This window comes from Onthophagus taurus, unplaced genomic scaffold (genome assembly GCF_036711975.1).
Source record: "Onthophagus taurus isolate NC unplaced genomic scaffold, IU_Otau_3.0 ScKx7SY_16, whole genome shotgun sequence".
NCBI lineage: Eukaryota > Metazoa > Arthropoda > Insecta > Coleoptera > Scarabaeidae > Onthophagus > Onthophagus taurus.
This window is the reverse complement of record NW_027248941.1, coordinates 648,816-668,471: the sequence shown is the minus strand read 5'-3', so window position 1 is coordinate 668,471 and position 19,656 is coordinate 648,816. Positions and strand designations below refer to the sequence as shown.

Sequence of the window (19,656 nt, the reverse complement as noted above, 5' to 3'; positions counted from 1 at the left end):
TTTTTTTACAATTCCATCTTAAAAATTTTCTTTTTAGCATAAATATCATTTTTCCTTATTATTTTAGAGTAAAATTTTATTTTTGTTACAAAAAATGAAAAAAAATGAATAATTTTTCTTATGCTTTTTCATTAATTATAAACTATTTAGTTGTATCGAGCGTCAAAAACGCTTTAATTTAACACCAAACACGACTATTTTATCTCAACGCGTTCTCGAGATAATTTAATTTTTTTAATGACAGATAAATCAAAATGGCGACCTGTCAAAATTAATTTTTAATCGAAAATTAGTCATGTTGGGTATCAATTCGAACAAATTCGAGCTTCTCGATTCAAATAAATCGTTAAAATTTGCATTTGAAGAATGTTTAAAATCCAAAATGGCCGATTTTGAAAAATTAAAAAAAAAAGATTAATTTTTGGTATGTTTTTTATTAATTATAAACCATTTGGTCGCATCGAGTGTTAAAAACGCATTAATTTAACACCAAACACGACTACTTAATCTCAACGCGTTCTCGAGATAATTTAACTTTTTTAATGACAGATAAATCAAAATGGCGACCTGTCAAAATTAATTTTTAATCGAAAATTAGCCGTGTTGGGTATCAATTCGAACAAATTCGAGCTTCTTAATTCAAATAAATCATTAAATTTGCAACCAAAATTTTTTTGCTTATTATTTTAAAAGTAGGATTGTTATGGGTTGCTTAGAAATTATTTTTATGCCGTTCTAAGTTGTCCAAAATTTCTGCAAACTGATTAGGAAGTCATTGCAAAATTATTCAATGTGATCAGAAACATCTTGGGACTTATTACAACGTTGTCTAAATCACTAAAAATTGATTCATTGCTATTCTAATTAGTTCAAAGTTTCTGCAAACTGTTTTGGAGTTGATTATAGCTTTCCAAAATTATTCACAATGATTCAAACCTACTTGGTAATCATTAGAAATTTGTCTAAACGATTAGAAGTAACTTTTCTACAATTCTAAATTGTCCAAAATTTCTGCAAAACAGCTGAGAGCTGATTAAAACATTGAAATAATTATTCAAGATGGTTATCATCTCCTTGGTGATCATTAAAAGTGTGTCTAAATGTTTAAAACTAAGTTTATTGCTTTCTGATGTGGTTAAAAATTTCTGCAAAGCGGTTAACAAGTGATTGCAACTTTGCAAAATTGTTAAAAGTAATTGTGAGGTTCATGGCAATCATTGGAAGCTTGTCTAAAGGGTTGAAAATGAGATCTAGGTTGCCCAAAATGTATGCGAGCTGGTTGGGAGTTGATTTAAGTTTTGCAAAATTGTTTAAAATTATTCTAATCTCCTGGGGGATCATTAAAAGTGTGTCTAAATGCTTGAAACTAAGTTTATTGCTTTTTTAAGCGATTAAAAAGTGATTTCAATTGTGCAAAATTGTTCAAAATGATTCAAAGCTTCGTGGTAAGCATTAGAAGTTTGTCTAAATGATTGGAAATAACTTTTTTGCTCCACCAAGTTATTTGAAATAATTGCAAAATGATTAGAAGCTAATTATAACTTTGCAAAATTGTTCAAAATGATTCAAAGCTTCGTGGTAATCATTGGAAGTTTGTCTAAATGATTGGAACTAACTTTTTTACTCTAACAAGTTGTTTTAAATTATTGCAAAATGATTAGAAGCTTTGCAAAATTGTTCAAAGTGATTCAAAACTTCGTGGTAATCATTGGAAGTTTGTCTAAATGATTGGAAATAACTTTTTTGCTCTAACAAGTTGTTTTAAATTATTGCAAAATGATTAGAAGCTAATTATAACTTTGCAAAATTGTTCAAAATGATTCAAAGCTTCGTGGTAATCATTGGAAGTTTGTCTAAATGATTGAAAATAACTTTTTTGCTCTAACAAGTTGTTTTAAATTATTGCAAAATGATTAGAAGCTTTGCAAAATTGTTCAAAATGATTCAAAACTTCGTGGTAATCATTGGAACTTTGTCTAAATGATTGGAAATAACTTTTTTGCTCTAACAAGTTGTTTTAAATTATTGCAAAATGATTAGAAGCTTTGCAGAATTGTTCAAAATGATACAAAACTTCATGGTAATCATTGAAAATTTGTCTAAACGATTGGAAATAACTTTTTTCACGATATTTTTTATAAAACTTTATTGTGATAAATCACCAGGTTAAAAACTTTTAGCTTATCTTAAACGTTATATTGAAGAACTTAATTATAGATTACAATGACATTAATAAAAATAACCAAAAATAATTTTTAATCATTTTTAATCGATTTCCTCTCGATCTCACCATATCATTATCGTTATAACCCGTTCTATTAAGACACTCGTGGCTCCTATACGGCCCTAACAGCTTACACATTTCTTCTAATATCTTTTGTCTCCGCTCAAAAAGCCCCTCCTCCGACTCCGCAATAACAATCATAGGAATCTCCGTTAGATTAACCGAGTTAATATGATTTAAATTCGAAATAAAAACGTCCCGATTCGATTCTTCGCAATCATCGATTTCCTCATCGATATCTTTGGTGTATTTCGAGCAACTCTCCACATTAATCAATCGATCTTCTATAGCTTCATCCTCCTTTAACGTACACACAATGTAACGGATCGCATCGATGTTATAACTAGTTTCGGGCGCTTTCGGTAGTAAAGTATTAATTTGGTGCATGGCGCATAGATGGTGCATGTTCGATATCGTCTCGCCTTGCCCTAATTTGCAATAAATGTATTTCGTTTCTTCGTTGTAATCGCAACCGGCGAAGGGGTGCATTTCGATGTGGATGTAATACACCAATTGCGAACTGATTAAATCGTTTAATTCGTGCCGGAAAAAATCTAAACACGTCGGGTCCAATGCGGAATAATAAATCTTTAAAATCACCTAAAAGAAAATTAATCATTTGATTTATTACTGTAAAAGTTATTAATAAGCACTCGTTCGTGGAGATATTCGCTCGTTTGTAACAATTCAACGACACATATTATAATTAAAACGATTTTTGTGATCATATTATTAAATTAAACGTCAATTTTGACGTTTCAAAATTAATTTTGAGGTTAAATTTTTAGTGTCGACTTTTCACTCATAGATGGCGCTTAATTAATTATTTAATTATTTTTTTAATTTAATTTTTTTTTAAAGAAATCAAATCGTTGTTATTTAATATTTCTATAAAAAAAATTTTCTTTTTTGTCGTTGGTCCGATTTATAATTTTAATGTTAAAATTTATTTTAAAGTTTAACCTATTTAGTTGAATCGAGCGTTAAAAATGCGTTAATTTAACACCAAACACGACTACTTTATCTCAACGCGTTCACGAGATAATTTAATTTTTGTAATGACAGATAAATCAAAATGGCGACCTGTCAAAATCAATTTTTAATCGAAAAGTAGCCGTGTTGGGTGTCGATTCGAACAAATACGAGCTTCTCTATTCAAATATATCATTAAAATTTGTTTTCAAAGAATTTTCAAAATTCAAAATGGCCGATTTTGAATTTTTTTTTTGAATTCCATATTAAATTTGTTTTTATTAACATAAATATCCTTTTTTTAATTATTTTAGAGTAAAATTATATTTTTTATATAAAAAAAAGAAAAAAAATGAGTAATTGAATTTTTTTCTAATATATTTTTATTAATTATAACCTATTTAGTTGAATCGAACGTTAAAAACGAGTTAATTTAACACCAAACACGACCACTTTATCTCAACGCGTTCTCGAGATAATTTAATTTTTTTAATGACAGATAAATCAAAATGGCGACCTGTCAAAATCAATTTCTAATCGAAAATTAGCCGTGTTGGGTGTCGATTCGAACAAATACGAGCTTCTCTATTCAAATATATCATTAAAATTTGTTTTCAAAGAATTTTCAAAATTCAAAATGGCCGATTTTGAATTTTTTTTTTTAATTCCAACCTAAATTTTTTTTATTACCATAAATATTCTTTTTCCTTATTATTTTAGAGTAAAATTTTATTTTTTATATAAGAAAAAGAAAAAAAAATGAGTAATTAATTTTTTTCTGATATATTTTTATTAATTATAACCTATTTAGTTGAATCGAGCGTTAAAAACGCGTTAATTTAACACCAAACACGACTACTTTATCTCAACGCGTTCTCGAGATAATTTAATTTTTTTAATGACAGATAAATCAAAATGGCGACCTGTCAAAATCAATTTTTAATCGAAAATTGTCCGTGTTGGGTGTCGATTCGAACAAACCCGAGCTTCTCGATTCAAATAAATCGTTAAAATTTGCATTTGAAGAATTTTTAAACTCTAAAATGGCCGATTTTAAAAAATTTAAAAAAAAGAATAATTTTTGGTATGTTTTTTATTAATTATAAACCATTTAGTCGCATTAAGCGTTAAAAACGCGTTAATTTAACACCAAACACGACTACTTTATCTCAACGCGTTCTCGAGATAATTTAATTTTTTTAATGACAGATAAATCAAAATGGCGACCTGTCAAAATCAATTTTTAATCGAAAATTGTCCGTGTTGGGTGTCGATTCGAACAAACCCGAGCTTCTCGAATCAAATAAATCATTAAAATTTGGATTTGAAGAATTTTTAAACTCAAAATGGCCGATTTTAAAAAATTTTAAAAATGAATAATTTTTGATATGTTTTTTATTAATTATAAACCATTTAGTCGCATTAAGCGTTAAAAACGCGTTAATTTAACACTAAACACGACTACTTTATCTCAACGCGTTCTCGAGATAATTTAATTTTTGTAATGACAGATAAATCAAAATGGCGATCTGTCAAAATTAATTTTTAATCGAAAATTATCCGTGTTGGGTGTCGATTCGAACAAATTCGAGCTGCTCGATTCAAATAAATCAGTAAAATTTGAATTCAAAATTTTTTTTACCATAAATATCGTTTTTCCTTATTATTTTAAAAATAAGATTGTCATGGGTTGCTGAGAAATAACTTTTCTGCCATTCTAAGTTGTCCAAAATTTCTGCCAACTGGTTAGGAAGCCATTGCAATTTTGCAAAACTGTTCAATATGATCAGAAACTTCTTGGGACGTAGTAAAAGGTTGTCTAAATCACTACAAATCGATTTATTGCTATTCTAAGTAGTTCAAGATTTCTGCAAATTATTTGGGAGTCGATTACAACTTTCCAAATTTGTTGGAAATGATACAAATCCTCTTGGTAGTCATTAGAAATTTGTCTAAATCATTAGAAATAACTTTTCTGCATTTCTAAGTTGTCCAAAATTTCTGCAAACTGGTTAGGAAGTCATTCCAATTTTGCAAAATTGTTCAAAGTAATCAGAAACTTCTTGGGACTTATTGGAAGGTTGTCTAAATCGCTAAAAATCGATTAATTGCTATTCTAAGTAGTTCAAAATTTCTGCAAATCATTTTGCAGTTGATTACAACTTTCCAAAGTTGTTCGAAGTTATTCAAACCTTCTTGGTAATCATTAGAAACTTGTCTAAATGAATAGAAACACACTTTTTGCCTTTCCAGATTGCTCAAAATTTCTGCAAAACAATTAAGAGCTTATTTGGAGTATTGGAAACTTATTCAAAATGGTTATCATCTGATTATTGATCATTAAAAGTGTGTCTAAATACTTAAAACTATGTTTATTGCCTTTCTAGGCTGTTAAAAATTTCTGCAAAACGGTAATGTGATTGCAAAAATTGTCAAAAATGATTGTAAGGTTCATGGAATTATTGAAAACATGTCTAAATGATTGAAAGTGATTTCTAGGTTGTCCAAAATGTGTGCAAGTTATTTTAATCATCTGGGGGGTTATTAGAAGTTTGTCTAAATGCTTAAAAGAAGGTTTATTGCTTTTCTAAGTTGTTAAAAATTTCTGCAAAGCGATTAAGAAGTGATTGCAACTTTGCAAAATTGTTACATATGATATTAAGGTTCATGGCAATCATTGGAAGCTTGTTTAAATGGTTGGAAGTTACTTTTCTGCTCTACTAAGTTCTCCAAGGTTGTTGCAAAATGAATGGGTGTTAATTATAACTTTGCAAAATTGTTCAAAATGGTTATAAACTTTTGGAACTCATTGGAACGTTGTCTAAATGATTAAAAATTTAATCGTTGCTGTTTAGGTTGTTAAAAATTTCTGCAAAACGGTAGAGAAGTGATTGCAACTTTCCAAAATTGTTCGACATGATTAAAACCTTCTTGGTAATCGATGAAACCTTGTCTAAATAGTTAGAAACACATTTTTTGCCTAAAAAATTTTTGCAAAACAGTTGAGAAGTGATTAACGTATTGGAAAGTTATTCAAAATGGTTATCATCTGCCTGGTAATAATTAGGAGTGTGTCTAAATGCTTAAAACTATGTTTATTGCCTTTCTAAGCTGTTAAAAATGTCTGCAAAACGGTAAAGTGATTGCAAAAATTGTCAAAAATGATTGGTAAGGTTCATGGAATTATTGAAAACATGTCTAAATGATTGAAAGTGATTTCTAGGTTGTCCAAAATGTGTGCAAGTTATTTTAAACATCTGGGGGGTTATTAGAAGTCTGTCTAAATGCTTAAAAGAAGGTTTATTGCATTTTTAAGTTGTTAAAAAATTCTGCAAAGCGATTAAGAAGTGATTGCAACTTTGCAAAATTGTTATATATGATATTAAGGTTCGTGGCAATCATTGGAAGCTTGTCTAAATGGTTGTAAGTTACTTTTCTGCTCTACTAAGTTCTCCAAAGTTGTTGCAAAATGAATGGGTGTTAATTATAACTTTGCAAAATTGTTCAAAATGAGTCAAAGCTTCATGGCAATCATTGAAAGTTTGTCTAAATGATTTTTTGTTCTACCAAATTGTTCAAAATTATTAGAAACTAATTCTATATTTGCAAAATTGTTCAAAGTGGGTAAGAACTTTTTGGAGAATAAAAAATTTTTAAAATCACCTAAAGAAAAATGATTTTTATAATCATATTAATAATTAAACGTCAAAATTAATTTTGAAACGTCAAAAATAATAAATTTTGAGGTTAAATTTTTAGTTTCGACTTTTCATTCACAGATGGCGCTTAATTAAATTTATTTAATTTGATTTTTTAAAGAAATCAAATCGTTTGTGATAAAATATATTTAAAAAAAAATTTTTCGAGAAAGCTATCGTTTTCTTTTTGTCGTCGGTCGTCGTGACAACCGAGTCAAACGAGTTTTTTTTATCAACTTCAAACTGTAATATCTTTCGACAAAGGCTTAATGCTTTAATTTGTAACAAAAAAAAAACTTTCAACGAGAAGAAATCGAGCACCAACAAGAAGATGGCAAAACACGATCAATTCTCTCATCGTTCATTAATCACCCTGTTCCTAATCGTTTTGATCGCACAAAGTGATGTCGAAGCTAAAAAGGTTTCGATTTGGCCCCCCCAAAAAAAATCAAATTAAATTTTTAATCTTTTTCGTTTTTCCAGCTGAAAGTGGACATCTTCTATTCGCCGATGGATCAAAAATCGGGGGAATTTATCAAAGAATCTGTCTCCGAGATGTCAAAGAATATCTTCGCCGAATTTGTCAGTTTGAATCTTTACCCCATCGCTGCTTGCACGGTAATTATTATTTTATTAAACGTTTTATTTTTATTAATTAATTTGAAATAACTAATAAATTTAGTTTGATGATTCGAAATTGACTTGCGACGGTGGCGATTCGGAGGCGAACGCGACTTTACACCAAGCTTGCGCTTTTGACGCGTTGTCCCCGGAGAAAGATGGGGAGCGCGATGCCACCCAAGGGATCAAATACGTCGCTTGCACCATGAACCCCCCGAAAGTCGACTTGGAACCGTGCGGAGATCAAATTAAAGATGTCAAAGATAAAGTTGAAAAATGCGTCTCCGAACAAGGTAAAAAAAATTAACTTTTAAATTACGTTAAATGTATATTATAGGTTATGTTGTAATATGTCACTCCATCTATCGGTAATTACTCGAATTAAATCTTATTTTTGACATTTCAAAACGTCAATTTTTGCTGATTAAAATGAGTTGATAGTGAGAAAGTTTGATTTAAGCATATTTTAAATCTACAAGAATTGATGAAAGCTATTAGAAAAAACGGGCGTCATCTTATATTATTTTCAACAAATTATTTCTCTTTTTTACTGTTGAATAGTAAAAACAGGCCCGCTTTGAATGATTTTAATTGTGCAGGTTTATTAAAATATTTTGAAATTTTAATGTTATTCTTCTTAATCACTGTTGTTTATATTGGCTATCAGTGTATAATTTTCTATAAGGAGGTTGTGGTCCTCACGTAGTGTCTTGTCTTTTGCCATCACTAGTAGTATCGAATCATCTGGAAACAGTATTTAGTCTTCTGCCATCACTGTCTAACTTCTTATAAACAGATACTGGTTTTCGTTGGTGTAGTATCTTGTTTTTTATCATCACGAGTAGTATCTAATCATCTGCAAACAGTATTTAGTCTTCTGTCATCATTGTCTAATCTTCTATAAGCAGGTTCTGATCTTCACTGATAATATCTTGTCTTTTGGTAGCAATGTTATTCTTCTGAAAGCAATATTTAGTCTACTAGACACAGTATTTATCTTCTGGAAGCAATGTTTGGTCTTCTGGAAGCAGTATCTACTCTTTTGGTCGCAATATTAGTCTTCTGGAAACAGTATTTAGCTTTTTAGAGCAGCATCCAATCTTTTAGTAGCAGTATTAGTCTTCTGAAAGCAATATTTAGTCTAGTAAACGTAGTATTTATCTTCTGGAAGCAATGCTTGGTCTTCTGGAAGCAGTGTTTAGTTAACTATGTCTAATTTTCTATAAAGAGGAAGTTGATTTTGGTCATTACTAATAGTATCTTGTTTTTTACCATCACTATTTGCTTTCTACTAGCAGTATTTGGTCTTCTGGCTGCAGTGTTTGGTCTTCTGGAAGCAGTATTAAGTCTTCTGAAAGCAATATCTACTCTTTTGGTCGCAATGTTAGTCTTCTGGAAACAGTATTTAGCCTTTTAGAGCAGCATCTAATCTTTTGGTAATAGTATTAATCTTCTGAAAGCAATATTTAGTCCAGTAGACGCAGTATTTATCTTCTGGAAGCATTGCTTGCTCTTGTGGAAGCAGTGTTTAGTTAACAATGTCTGATTTTCTATAAAGAGGAAGTTCATTTTGGTCATTACTAGTAGTATCTAATTTTTTACCATCACTATCTGCTTTCTACTAGCTGTATCTGGTCTTTTAGCTGCAGTATTTGGTCTTCTGGAAGCAGTATCTACTCTTTTGGTCGCAATATTAGTCTTCTGGAAACAGTATTTAGCTTTTTAGAGCAGCATTTAATCTTTTGATAGCAGTATTAGTCTTCTGAAAGCAATATTTAGTCTACTAGACGCAGTATTTATCTTCTGGAAGTAATGCTTGGTCTTCTGGAAGCAGTGTTTAGTTAACAATGACTGATTTTCTATAAAGAGAAAGTTGATTTTGGTCATTATTAGTAGTAACTTGTTTTTTACCATCACTATTTGCTTTCTACTAGCAGTATCTGGTCTTCTAGCTGCAGTATTTGGTCTTCTGGAAGCAGTATTTAGTTTTCTGAAAGCAATATCTACTCTTTTGGTCGCAATGATAGTCTTCTGGAAACAGTATTTAGCCTTTTAGAGCAGCATCTAATCTTTTGATAGCAGTATTAGTCTTCTGAAAGCAATATTTAGTCCAGTACACGCAGTATTTACCTTCTGGAAGCATTGCTTGCTCTTGTGGAAGCAGTATTTAGTTAACAATGTCTGATTTTCTGTAAAGAGGAAGTTCATTTTGGTCATTATTAATAGTATCTTGTTTTTACTATCACTCTCTGCTTTCTACTAGCAGTATCTGGTCTTTTGGCTGCAGTATTTGGTCTTCAGAAAGCAATATTTAGTCTTCTGGAAGCAGTATCCACTCTTTTGGTCGCAATGTTAGTCTTCTGGAAACAGTATTTAGCCTTTTAGAGCAGCACCTAATCTTTTGGTAGTAGTATTACTCTTCTGCAAGCAATATTTAGTCTAGTAGACGCAGTATTTATCTTCTGGAAGTAATGCTTGGTCTTCTGGAAGCAGTATTTAGTTAACGTCTTATTTTCTATAAAGAGGAAGTCCAGTTTGGTCATAATTAATAGTATCTTGTTTTTTACCATCACTATCTGCTTTCTACTAGCAGTATCTGGTCTTTTGGCTGCAGTATTTGGTCTTCTGGAAGCAATATTTAGTCTTCTGGAAGCAGTATCTACTCTTTTGGTCGCAATGTTAGTCTTCTGGAAACAGTATTTGGCCTTTTAGAGCAGCATCTAATCTTTTAGTAGCAGTATTAGTCTTCTGAAAGCAATATTTAGTCTAGTAGACGTAGTATTTATCTTCTGGAAGCAGTATTTAGTTAACAATGTCTGATTTTCTATAAGGAGGAAGTTCATTTTGGTCATTATTAGTAGTATCTTGTTTTTTACCGTCACTATCTGCTTTCTACTAGCAGTATTTAGTCTTCTTGAAGTAGTATCTACTCTTTTAGTCGCAATGTTACTCTTCTGGAAGCAGTATTTAGCCTTCTAGAGCAGCATTTAATTTTTTGGTAGCAGTATTAATCTTCTGAAAGCAATTTTTTGTCTTCTGGAAGCAGTATTTGATCTTTTGGTAGCAACATTAGTCTGCTAGAAACAATATTTAGTCTTCTGGGAGCAGTATTTGGTCTTTTGGTAGCAGTATTAGTCTGCTAGAAGCAATATTTAGTCTTCTAAAAGCAGCATTTAGTCTTCTGAAGTAATACTTTGGTTTCTAGAAGCAATATTAAGTTTTCTGGAGCAGTATCCAGTCTCTTGGTAGCAATATTTGTATCCTAGGAACAATATCTGGTTTTTTGGACGCCGTATCTAGTCTTTTGTAGCAATGTTAGTCTGCTGGAAGCAATATTTAATCTTCTGCAAGCAATACTTTAGCTTCTAGATGCAATATTTAGTCTTCTGGATACAGTATTTAGTCTTTCAGAGCAGTATTTGGTCTTGTGGTAGCAGTATTAGTCTGCTAGAAGCAATATTTAGTCTTCTGGACGCCGTATCTAGTCTCCTGGAACAGTGTCAGACTACTGGAAGCAATATTTATCTTCTGCAAGCAATACTTTAGCTTCTAGATGCAATATTTAGTCTTCTGAATACAGTATTTAGTCTTTCAGAGCAGTATTTAGTCTTTTGGTAGCAGTATTAGTCTGCTGGAAGCAATATTTAGTCTTCTGGACGCCGTATCTAGTCTCCTGGAACAGTGTTAGATTACTAGAAGTAATATTTAATCTTCTGAAAGCAGTATTTAGTCTTCTGCAAGCAATACTTTAGCTTTTAGATGCAATATTTAGTCTTCTGGAAGCAGTATTTAGTCTTTCAGAGCAGTATTTAATCTTTTGGTAGCAATATTAGTTTTCTGCAAGCAATACTTTCGCTTCTAGATGCAATATTTAGTCTTCTGGATGCAGTAATTAGTCTTTCAGAGCAGTATCTAGTCTTTTAGTACCAATATTAGTCTGCTGGAAACAATATTTAGTCTTCTGGATGCCGCATCTAATCTCCTGGAACAGTGTTAGACTGCTGGAAGCAATATTTAATCTTCTGGAAGCAGCATTTAGTCTTCTAAATGTAATATATTGGCTTTTAGAAGCAATATTTAGTTTTTTGGAGCAGTTTCCAGTGTTTTGGTAGCAATGTTTGTCTCCTAAGAGCAATATCAGGTTTTCTGGACGTCGTATCTAATCTTTTGTAGCAGTGTTAGTCTTAGTCTCCTGGAATAGTGTTATACTGCTCGAAGCAGTATTTAATCTTGTGAAGGCAGTGTGAAAGCAATCTTATTTAGTCTTTTGAAAGCAATACTTTGGCTTCTAGAAGCAATATTTAGTCTTCTGGTTGTAGTATTTGGTCTTTCAGAACAGTATCTAATCTTTTATTATCAGTATTAGTCTGCTGGAAGCAATATTTGGTCTTCTGGTTGCTGTAACCTAGTCTCTTGGAACAGTGTTAGATTACTGGAAGTAATATTTAATCTTCTGAAACCAGTATTTAGTCTTTTGCATGCAATATTTTAGCTTCTAGAAGCAATATATAGTCTTCTGGATGCAGTATTTAGTTTTTCAGGGCAGTATCTAGTCTTTTGATAGCAGTATTAGTCTGCTGGGAGCAATATTTGGTTTTCCGGAAGCAGCATTTAGTCTTCTGAAAACAATACTTTCCCTTCTAGAAGCAATATTTAGTCTTTTGGAGCAGTGTTCAGTCTTTTGGTAGCAATGTTTGTCTCCTAGAAACAATATCTGGTCTTCTGAACGCAGTATCTAGTTTTTTGGTAGCAATGTTAGTCTGCTGGAAGCAATATTTAGTCTTCTCGACACCGTATCTAATTTCTGGGAACAGTAACAAGTCATTTAATAGCAATATTTGTCTTCTGAAAAGAATATTTAGTCTTCTGGAACCAGCATTTAATAGTCTGGAGCAGTATCTAGTCTTTTGGCAACACTATCTAGTTGTTTGGTAGCAATATTTGTCTTCTGAACGCAATATTTACTCTTCTAGAAGCAGTATTTAGTAGTCTAGAGCAGTATCTAGTCTTTTGGTATGAGCGTTAGGCTACTAGAAGCAATATTTAGTCTTCTGGAAGCAGTATTTAGTCTTCTGAGGCTGTAATCAGTCTTTTAATAGCCATGTTTGTCTTCTAAAAGTAATATTTAGTCTCTTACAATCAGTATCCAGTCTTTTGGTAGCAATGTTTGTCTTCTGACAACAATATTTAGTCTTCTGGAGCAATATCTAATCTTCTGAATGCAGTCACCAGCTTTTTGGTAGCAATATTTCTCTTCTGAAAACAATATTTAGTCCTTTGAAGCAATATTTAGTCTTCTGCAAGCAGTATTTAACAGTCTGGAACAATATCTAGTTTTCTGGAAACAGTAATCAATTTTTTGGTAGCAATGTTTGTCTTCTGACAACAATATTTAGTCTTCTGGAGCAATATCTAATCTTTTGATTGCAATAATTCTCTTCTGAAAACAATATTTAGTCCTGTGGAGCAATATTTAGTCTTCTGGAAGCAGTATTTAACAGTCTGGAGCAATATCTAGTTTTCTGGAAACAGTAACCAGTGTTTTGGTAGCAATATTTGTCTTCCAAAAGCAATATTCAACCTTCTACAATCAGTATTCAGTCTTTTGGTAGCAAAGTTTGTCTTCTGACAACAATATTTAGTCTTCTGGAGCAATATCTAATCTTCTGGATGCAGTAACTAGTTTTTTGCTAGCAATATTTCTCTTCTGAAAACATTATTTAGTCCTTTGGACCAATATTTAATCTTCTGAAAGCAGTATTTAACAGTTTGGAGCAATATCTAGTTTTCTGGAAACAGTAATCAATTTTTTGGTAGCAATGTTTGTCTTCTGACAACAATATTTAGTCTTCTGGAGCAATATCTAATCTTCTGATTGCAATATTTCTCTTCTGAAAACAATATTTAGTCCTGTGGAGCAATATTTAGTCTTCTGGAAGCAGTATTTAACAGTCTGGAGCAATATCTAGTTTTCTGGAAACAGGAACCAGTGTTTTGGTAGCAATGTTTGTCTTCCAAAAGCAATATTCAATCTTTTACAATCAGTATTCAGTCTTTTGGTAGCAAGGTTTGTCTTCTGACAACAATATTTAGTCTTCTGGAGCAATATCTAATCTTCTGATTGCAATATTTCTCTTCTGAAAACAATATTTAGTCCTGTGGAGCAATATTTGGTCTTCTGGAAGCAGTATTTAACAGTCTGGAGCAATATCTAGTTTTCTGGAAACAGTAACCAGTGTTTTGGTAGCAATGTTTGTCTTCCAAAAGCAATATTCAATCTTCTACAATCAGTATTCAGTCTTTTGGTAGCAAAGTTTGTCTTCTGACAACAATATTTAGTCTTCTGGAGCAATATCTAATCTTCTGGATGCAGTAACTAGTTTTTTGCTAGCAATATTTCTCTTCTGAAAACATTATTTAGTCCTTTGGACCAATATTTAATCTTCTGAAAGCAGTATTTAACAGTTTGAAGCAATATCTAGTTTTCTGGAAACAGTATCTAGTCTTCAAGCAGCAATAATCAATCTTTTGCTAGCAATGAACACAATATTCAGTCTTCTGGCATCAGTATTTAGACTTCTGGCATCAGTGTTAATCTGCTAGAAGTCAAATTTAGTCTTCTAGAAGCAACATTTGGTTTTCTGGAAATAGTTTTATTTTCTAAAAAGCATCTAGTCTTTGGCAAACAACTTAAATCTTTCCATGATTATATCTTGTGATATATTTGTTATAAAAAATGTTTTAAAACGAAATTAACATAATTTATTTATTTTTCTAGCATCAATTGGTGAAATGATGAAAAATCTAAAACGTTTTGCCGTCGATTATAAACCATTTGTTGTGATTGACGAGAAACAGAGTAAAACTCAAGATCAGGCTGCCGTGAAAGCTTGGATGTTGACGATTTGTAGGGCTTTGGGGGCGAACGTTCCAACGGAATGCAACTCAGTTCCGAATTTCAAACGATCTGACGTCGCGCCCAGCTTCCGTGACGACACCACGGAAGACGGAACAACCGCAGGAGCGGCCAAATTAATCACCAACATTTTGATGTCGGCCTTCATGCTTTTAGGTGTGGGATTGGTTGCTCAATAATTTCTTACTCAACTTAATCTGGCGAGAGGGAGGGGAATTTCTCTATATATTTTTTTTTTAATGATTAGCTTAAAAGAAGCTCGTTTTGGACCTGAATATGGTTTTTTGGTGATTTTTTTTCTTTGAATCTGTGAAATTGTTTTTATTAAATTTTTGTGACTTCTTAACTTTAAAATTAAAAATTTTGAGTGGTTTAAATCTCATTTTATTAATGTTAGTCTTAATTGTGTATTAATCAAGTTTTTTTTTTTAATTTAAGGTATCCATTCAGCATCAGGGTCTATTGCAACTTGCCCTACTCTTCTCTCGACTTGTTTTGTCTCATCACCACCTTTATTAATTAATTTTTTTGCTCCTTCAGCTACATATTCGAAACCATCTCCTATTTTTTCACCAGCTTTTCTTATAACGCCAGCTACCGATTTTACAGAGAAGGTGTCATCATCTACATTCCAGTTATAACCATCAATGTTCTTTTTGCAATCGTTTTGATTAATTATTGATAAATCATAGGGGTTTACCCCGAAACTACTCATTCTTTGTTGAATCTAAAATCATTGTTTAATCATTTTATAATTAAATAATTAAAAAATTTACCTTATCCAAATAAAGTTTATCCAAAACCTTTTTCCTGGATAAAATAGAAACAGATTGGCGATTACTTAACGGTAATTTTTGGCAAGTAAAAATAGCCGCGTAATTTTGATAATCTGTCATAAAAACGGTGTAAGAAGCCGAACCTAAATCTAAAATGGTTAAAATTATCTTTGTTATTATTTTTTTTTTTTGTAGTTAACTCACTCAAAGGAAATTTAACTTTCATTTTTGCTGGAACTGTTGGATCCTGAACGATTAACTCCCCGGTGTAATGGTAGTTGTGTTTTAGTGGGATAAAAGTGTTGCTAATTTGCTCCAATTGATAATGATTCGGCTCCGAGGTGGACGTAAAGTTGTAAATGATGCAAGAACTCGATGTACTCGTCTTTTTTATTACAAACCATTCCCCCAACATCTAAATTTTAAATTTTTTAGGTTATATTAAACATCAAAATAGGCAACACAATATACACAAATTAAGTAATGGATTTAAAAAAAAATGGCAGGTATTTTTAGGTTATACCACACGTCAAAATAGGCAACCCAACATACTCGAATTGACAAATGGATCAAAAAATGACAGGTATTTTTTATTTTATATTTTCCATTCAAAAATCGCTTTGTGGTGCGATAAATAACTTATTTTCTCAAATAATTAAAATAATATAGGAAAAAGTAAATACTCTTTATGAGAAATAAAATATTTAATTTTTTGTTTCGAAACTAATGTTATAGGTTATTTTCCAAAAAGGTTATTATTTAATTTTCGAATAATATTTGTCTATTATATGATAACTAACTTCAATTTTGACATATTTGTAATCTTCATTAAAAATCCTTTAAAATGAGTACAAACACGACATATTTATCTTCAATATTAACGAAGTTATGGCCAACTTCCGGTTAGAAATGTCAACCTCAATTTTGACATATTTGTAATCGTTGTGAAAAATCCTTTAAAATGAGCCCAAACATGATACGTTTAATTCCAATATTACTCGAGATATAAGCAACTTCCGGTTTGAAATGTCAATGTCATTTTGACATATTCTTAATTTTTATAAAATGCCTTAATATTTGTCATAAAAACAAAAAAATAATAAAAAAAATTAAAAATTAAGGTTGGTATTAATATTTAAAAATTAAATTGTTGCTAACTTCCGGTTTAATGTTTTTTATTCTAACTTTTTTGTTTTTTGAGATAAATGGGTCATGTTTGGACTCATTTTAAAGGTTATTTTATAAAGATTGCGAATATAGTAATAAAATTAAAGTTGACATTAGCACCTGAAAGTTTTTTTCTTAGCCGTGCGTCGAAACTCTTTCAAAAAACGTCAAAATTATTTTTACTCGTTAAGTCTAGTGTTAGTTATAGTTTTAATTCGAAAAAAATGATTTTAATCTGTTTTGCAAGAGTTTCAAAGATGCCAAAAAATAGAAAAAACTTATTGGTGTGTGTCAAAATTGCTGAAATCGACTTAAAACATCTTTTTCTTACTTAAGGTGGCTAGAATAAATTAATAAAGTCAAATGGGATGTTTTCTAGAAGATTCAAAAAATTTAAAACACGCGAAAAGTTGGTTGGTGGGTGTCAAAATGATTTCAATCGATTAAAATAAGTACAAAACGAGTACAAACACGACATATTTATCGTCAATATTAATGAAGTTTTGGTCAACTTCCGGTTAAAAATGTCAACCTCAATTTTGACATATTTATAATCTTCATTAAAAATCCTTTAAAATGAGTACAAACACGACATATTTATCTTCAATATTAACGAAGTTATGGCCAACTTCCGGTTAGAAATGTCAACGCCAATTTTGACATATTTGTAATTGCCGTGAAAAATCCTTTAAAATGAGCCCAAACATGATACGTTTAATTCCAATATTACTCGAGATATAAGCAACTTCCGGTTTGAAATGTCAATGTCATTTTGATATATTTTTAATTTTTATAAAATGTTTTAAAATTTGTCACAGACACAAATAAATAATAAAAAAAAAATAAAAATTAAGGTTGGTATTAATATTTAAAAATTAAATTGTTGCTAACTTCCGGTTTAATGTTTTTTATTCTAACTTTTTTGTTTTTTGACATAAATGCGTCATGTTTGGACTCATTTTAAAGGTTTTTTAATAAAGATTGCGAATATTATTATAAAATTAAAGTTGACATTAACATCTTCAATATTAATGAAGTTATGGTCAACTTTCGGTTAGAAATGTCAACCTCAATTTTGACATATTTGTAATCGTCGTGAAAAATCCTTTTAAATGAGCCCAAACATGATACGTTTAATTCCAATATTACTCGAGATATAAGCAACTTCCGGTTTGAAATGTCAATGTCATTTTGACATATTCTTAATTTTTATAAAATGTCTTAATATTTGTCATAAAAACAAAAATATAATAAAAAAAATTAAAAATTAAGGTTGGTATTAATATTTAAGAATTAAATTGCTAACTTCCGGTTTAATGTTTTTTATTCTAACTTTTTTGTTTTTTGAGATAAATGGGTCATGTTTGGACTCATTTTAAAGGTTTTTTAATAAAGATTACGAATATAATAATAAAATTAAAGTTGACATTAACATTTTCAATATTAATGAAGTTACGGTCAACTTCCGGTTAGAGATGTCAACGTCAATTTTGACATACTTGTAATCTTCATTAAAAATCCTTTAAAATGAGTACAAACACGACATATTTATCTTCAATATTAATGAAATTATCCAACTTCCGGTTTGAAATGTCAACGTCATTTTGACATATTCTTAATTTTTATAAAATGTTTTAAAATTTGTCACAAAAAAACAAAAATTAAGGTTGGTATTAATATTTCAAAATTAAATTGCTATCTTCATTGTTTCCAACTTCCGGTTTAATGTTTTTTATTCTAACTTTTTTGTTTTTTGAGATAAATGCGTCATGTTTGGACTCATTTTAAAGGTTATTTTATAAAGATTGCGAATATAGTAATAAAATTAAAGTTGACATTAGCACCTGAAAGTTTTTTTCTTAGCCGTGCGTCGAAACTCTTTCAAAAAACGTCAAAATTATTTTTACTCGTTAAGTCTAGTGTTAGTTCTAGTTTTAATTCGAAAAAAATGATTTTAATCTGTTTTGCAAGAGTTTCAAAGATGCCAAAAAATAGAAAAAACTTATTGGTGTGTGTCAAAATTGCTGAAATCGACTTAAAACATCTTTTTCTTACTTAAGGTGGCTAGAATAAATTAATAGAGTCAAATGGGATGTTTTCTAGAAGATTCAAAAAATTTAAAACACGCGAAAAGTTGGTTGGTGGGTGTCAAAATGATTTCAATCATTTCAAAATAAGTACAAAACGAGTACAAACACGACATATTTATCGTCAATATTAATGAAGTTTTGGTCAACTTCCGGTTAGAAATGTCAACCTCAATTTTGACATATTTGTAATCGTCGTGAAAAATCCTTTAAAATGAGCCCAAACATGATCCGTTTAATTTCAATATTACTCGAGATATAAGCAACTTCCGGTTTGAAATGTCAATGTCATTTTGATATATTCTTATTTTTATAAAATGTTTTAAAATTTGTCACAGACACAAAAATGTAATAAAAAAAAATAAAAATTAAGGTTGGTATTAATATTTAAAAATTAAATTGTTACTAACTTCGGGTTTAATGTTTTTTTATTCTAACTTTTTTGTTTTTTGAGATAAATGGGTCATGTTTGGACTCATTTTAAAGGTTTTTTAATAAAGATTACGAATATAATAATAAAATTAAAGTTGACATTAACATTTTCAATATTAATGAAGTTATGGGCAACTTCCGGTTAGAAATGTCAACCTCAATTTTGACATATTTGTAATCGTCGTGAAAAATCCTTTTAAATGAGCCGAAACATGATACGTTTAATTCCAATATTACTCGAGATATAAGCAACTTTCGGTTTGAAATGTCAATGTCAGTTTGACATATTCTTAATTTTTATAAAATATTTTAGTATTTGTCATAAAAACAAAAATATAATAAAAACAAATCAGAAATTAAGGTTGGTATTAATATTTAAAAATTAAATTGTTGCTAACTTCCGGTTCAATGTTTTTTTATTCTAATTTTTTTGTTTTTTGAGATGAATACGTCATGTTTGGACTCATTTTAAAGGTTTTTTAATAAAGATTACGAATATAATAAAAAAATTAAAGTTGACATTAACATCTTCAATATTAATGAAGTTTTGGTCCACTTCCGGTTAGAAATATCAACCTCAATTTTGACATATTTTTAATCGTCGTGAAAAATCCTTTAAAATGAGCCCAAACATGATACGTTTAATTCCAATATTACTCGAGATATAAGCAACTTCCGGCTTGAAATGTCAATGTCATTTTGA

The 19,656-nt window shown here is 30.3% G+C and overlaps 4 protein-coding genes across 4 annotated transcripts in view; 2 read left to right on the top strand and 2 right to left on the bottom strand.

Annotated features, from left to right (window-relative positions):
- Positions 1–2,149: 2,149 nt before the first annotated feature.
- Positions 2,150–7,443, bottom strand: LOC139432497 (uncharacterized). Its single transcript, XM_071201173.1, has 2 exons — positions 2,938–7,443; positions 2,150–2,884 (listed from the first exon to the last, which is right to left on the bottom strand). The coding sequence occupies exons 1-2, from the start codon at positions 3,010–3,012 to the stop codon at positions 2,219–2,221; spliced, it is 741 nt and encodes a 246-aa protein (XP_071057274.1). The 5' UTR covers positions 3,013–7,443; the 3' UTR covers positions 2,150–2,218.
- LOC111415344 (uncharacterized) lies at positions 7,149–14,868 on the top strand. Its single transcript, XM_023046971.2, has 4 exons — positions 7,149–7,375; positions 7,438–7,572; positions 7,637–7,868; positions 14,354–14,868. Exons 1-4 carry the CDS (start codon positions 7,286–7,288, stop codon positions 14,668–14,670), a joined length of 774 nt encoding a protein of 257 aa, XP_022902739.1. The 5' UTR covers positions 7,149–7,285; the 3' UTR covers positions 14,671–14,868.
- LOC111415345 (apolipoprotein D-like) overlaps positions 14,860–19,656 on the bottom strand; it is an 8,309-nt gene continuing 3,512 nt past the window's right edge. The window contains exons 2-4 of the mRNA XM_023046973.2: positions 15,472–15,682; positions 15,268–15,416; positions 14,860–15,218 (exon numbers count right to left, since the gene is read on the bottom strand). Coding sequence (XP_022902741.1) covers positions 14,925–15,218; positions 15,268–15,416; positions 15,472–15,682 — 654 coding nt within the window. The 3' untranslated portion in view covers positions 14,860–14,924. The remainder of the gene's footprint in view (positions 15,219–15,267; positions 15,417–15,471; positions 15,683–19,656) is intronic.
- Positions 15,700–19,656, top strand: part of LOC111415343 (Lysine demethylase 2) — a 27,869-nt gene continuing 23,912 nt past the window's right edge. The window contains exon 1 of the mRNA XM_071201172.1: positions 15,700–15,850. The gene's annotated coding sequence lies outside the window, so the exon portion shown is untranslated. The remainder of the gene's footprint in view (positions 15,851–19,656) is intronic.

What these genes read in the sequence shown, in the direction of transcription:
- LOC139432497 (XM_071201173.1), bottom strand. Translation starts at nt 3,012, where the DNA reads ATGATCACAAAAATCGTTTTAATTATAATATGTGTCGTTGAATTGTTA. An exon ending in GCGAATATCTCCACGAACGA is followed by an intron (nt 2,885 to 2,937) that starts GTGCTTATTAAT and finishes ATTTTCTTTTAG; the next exon opens with GTGATTTTAAAGATTTATTA.
- LOC111415344 (XM_023046971.2), top strand. Translation starts at nt 7,286, where the DNA reads ATGGCAAAACACGATCAATTCTCTCATCGTTCATTAATCACCCTGTTC. An exon ending in GTGATGTCGAAGCTAAAAAG is followed by an intron (nt 7,376 to 7,437) that starts GTTTCGATTTGG and finishes TCGTTTTTCCAG; the next exon opens with CTGAAAGTGGACATCTTCTA. An exon ending in ACCCCATCGCTGCTTGCACG is followed by an intron (nt 7,573 to 7,636) that starts GTAATTATTATT and finishes TAATAAATTTAG; the next exon opens with TTTGATGATTCGAAATTGAC.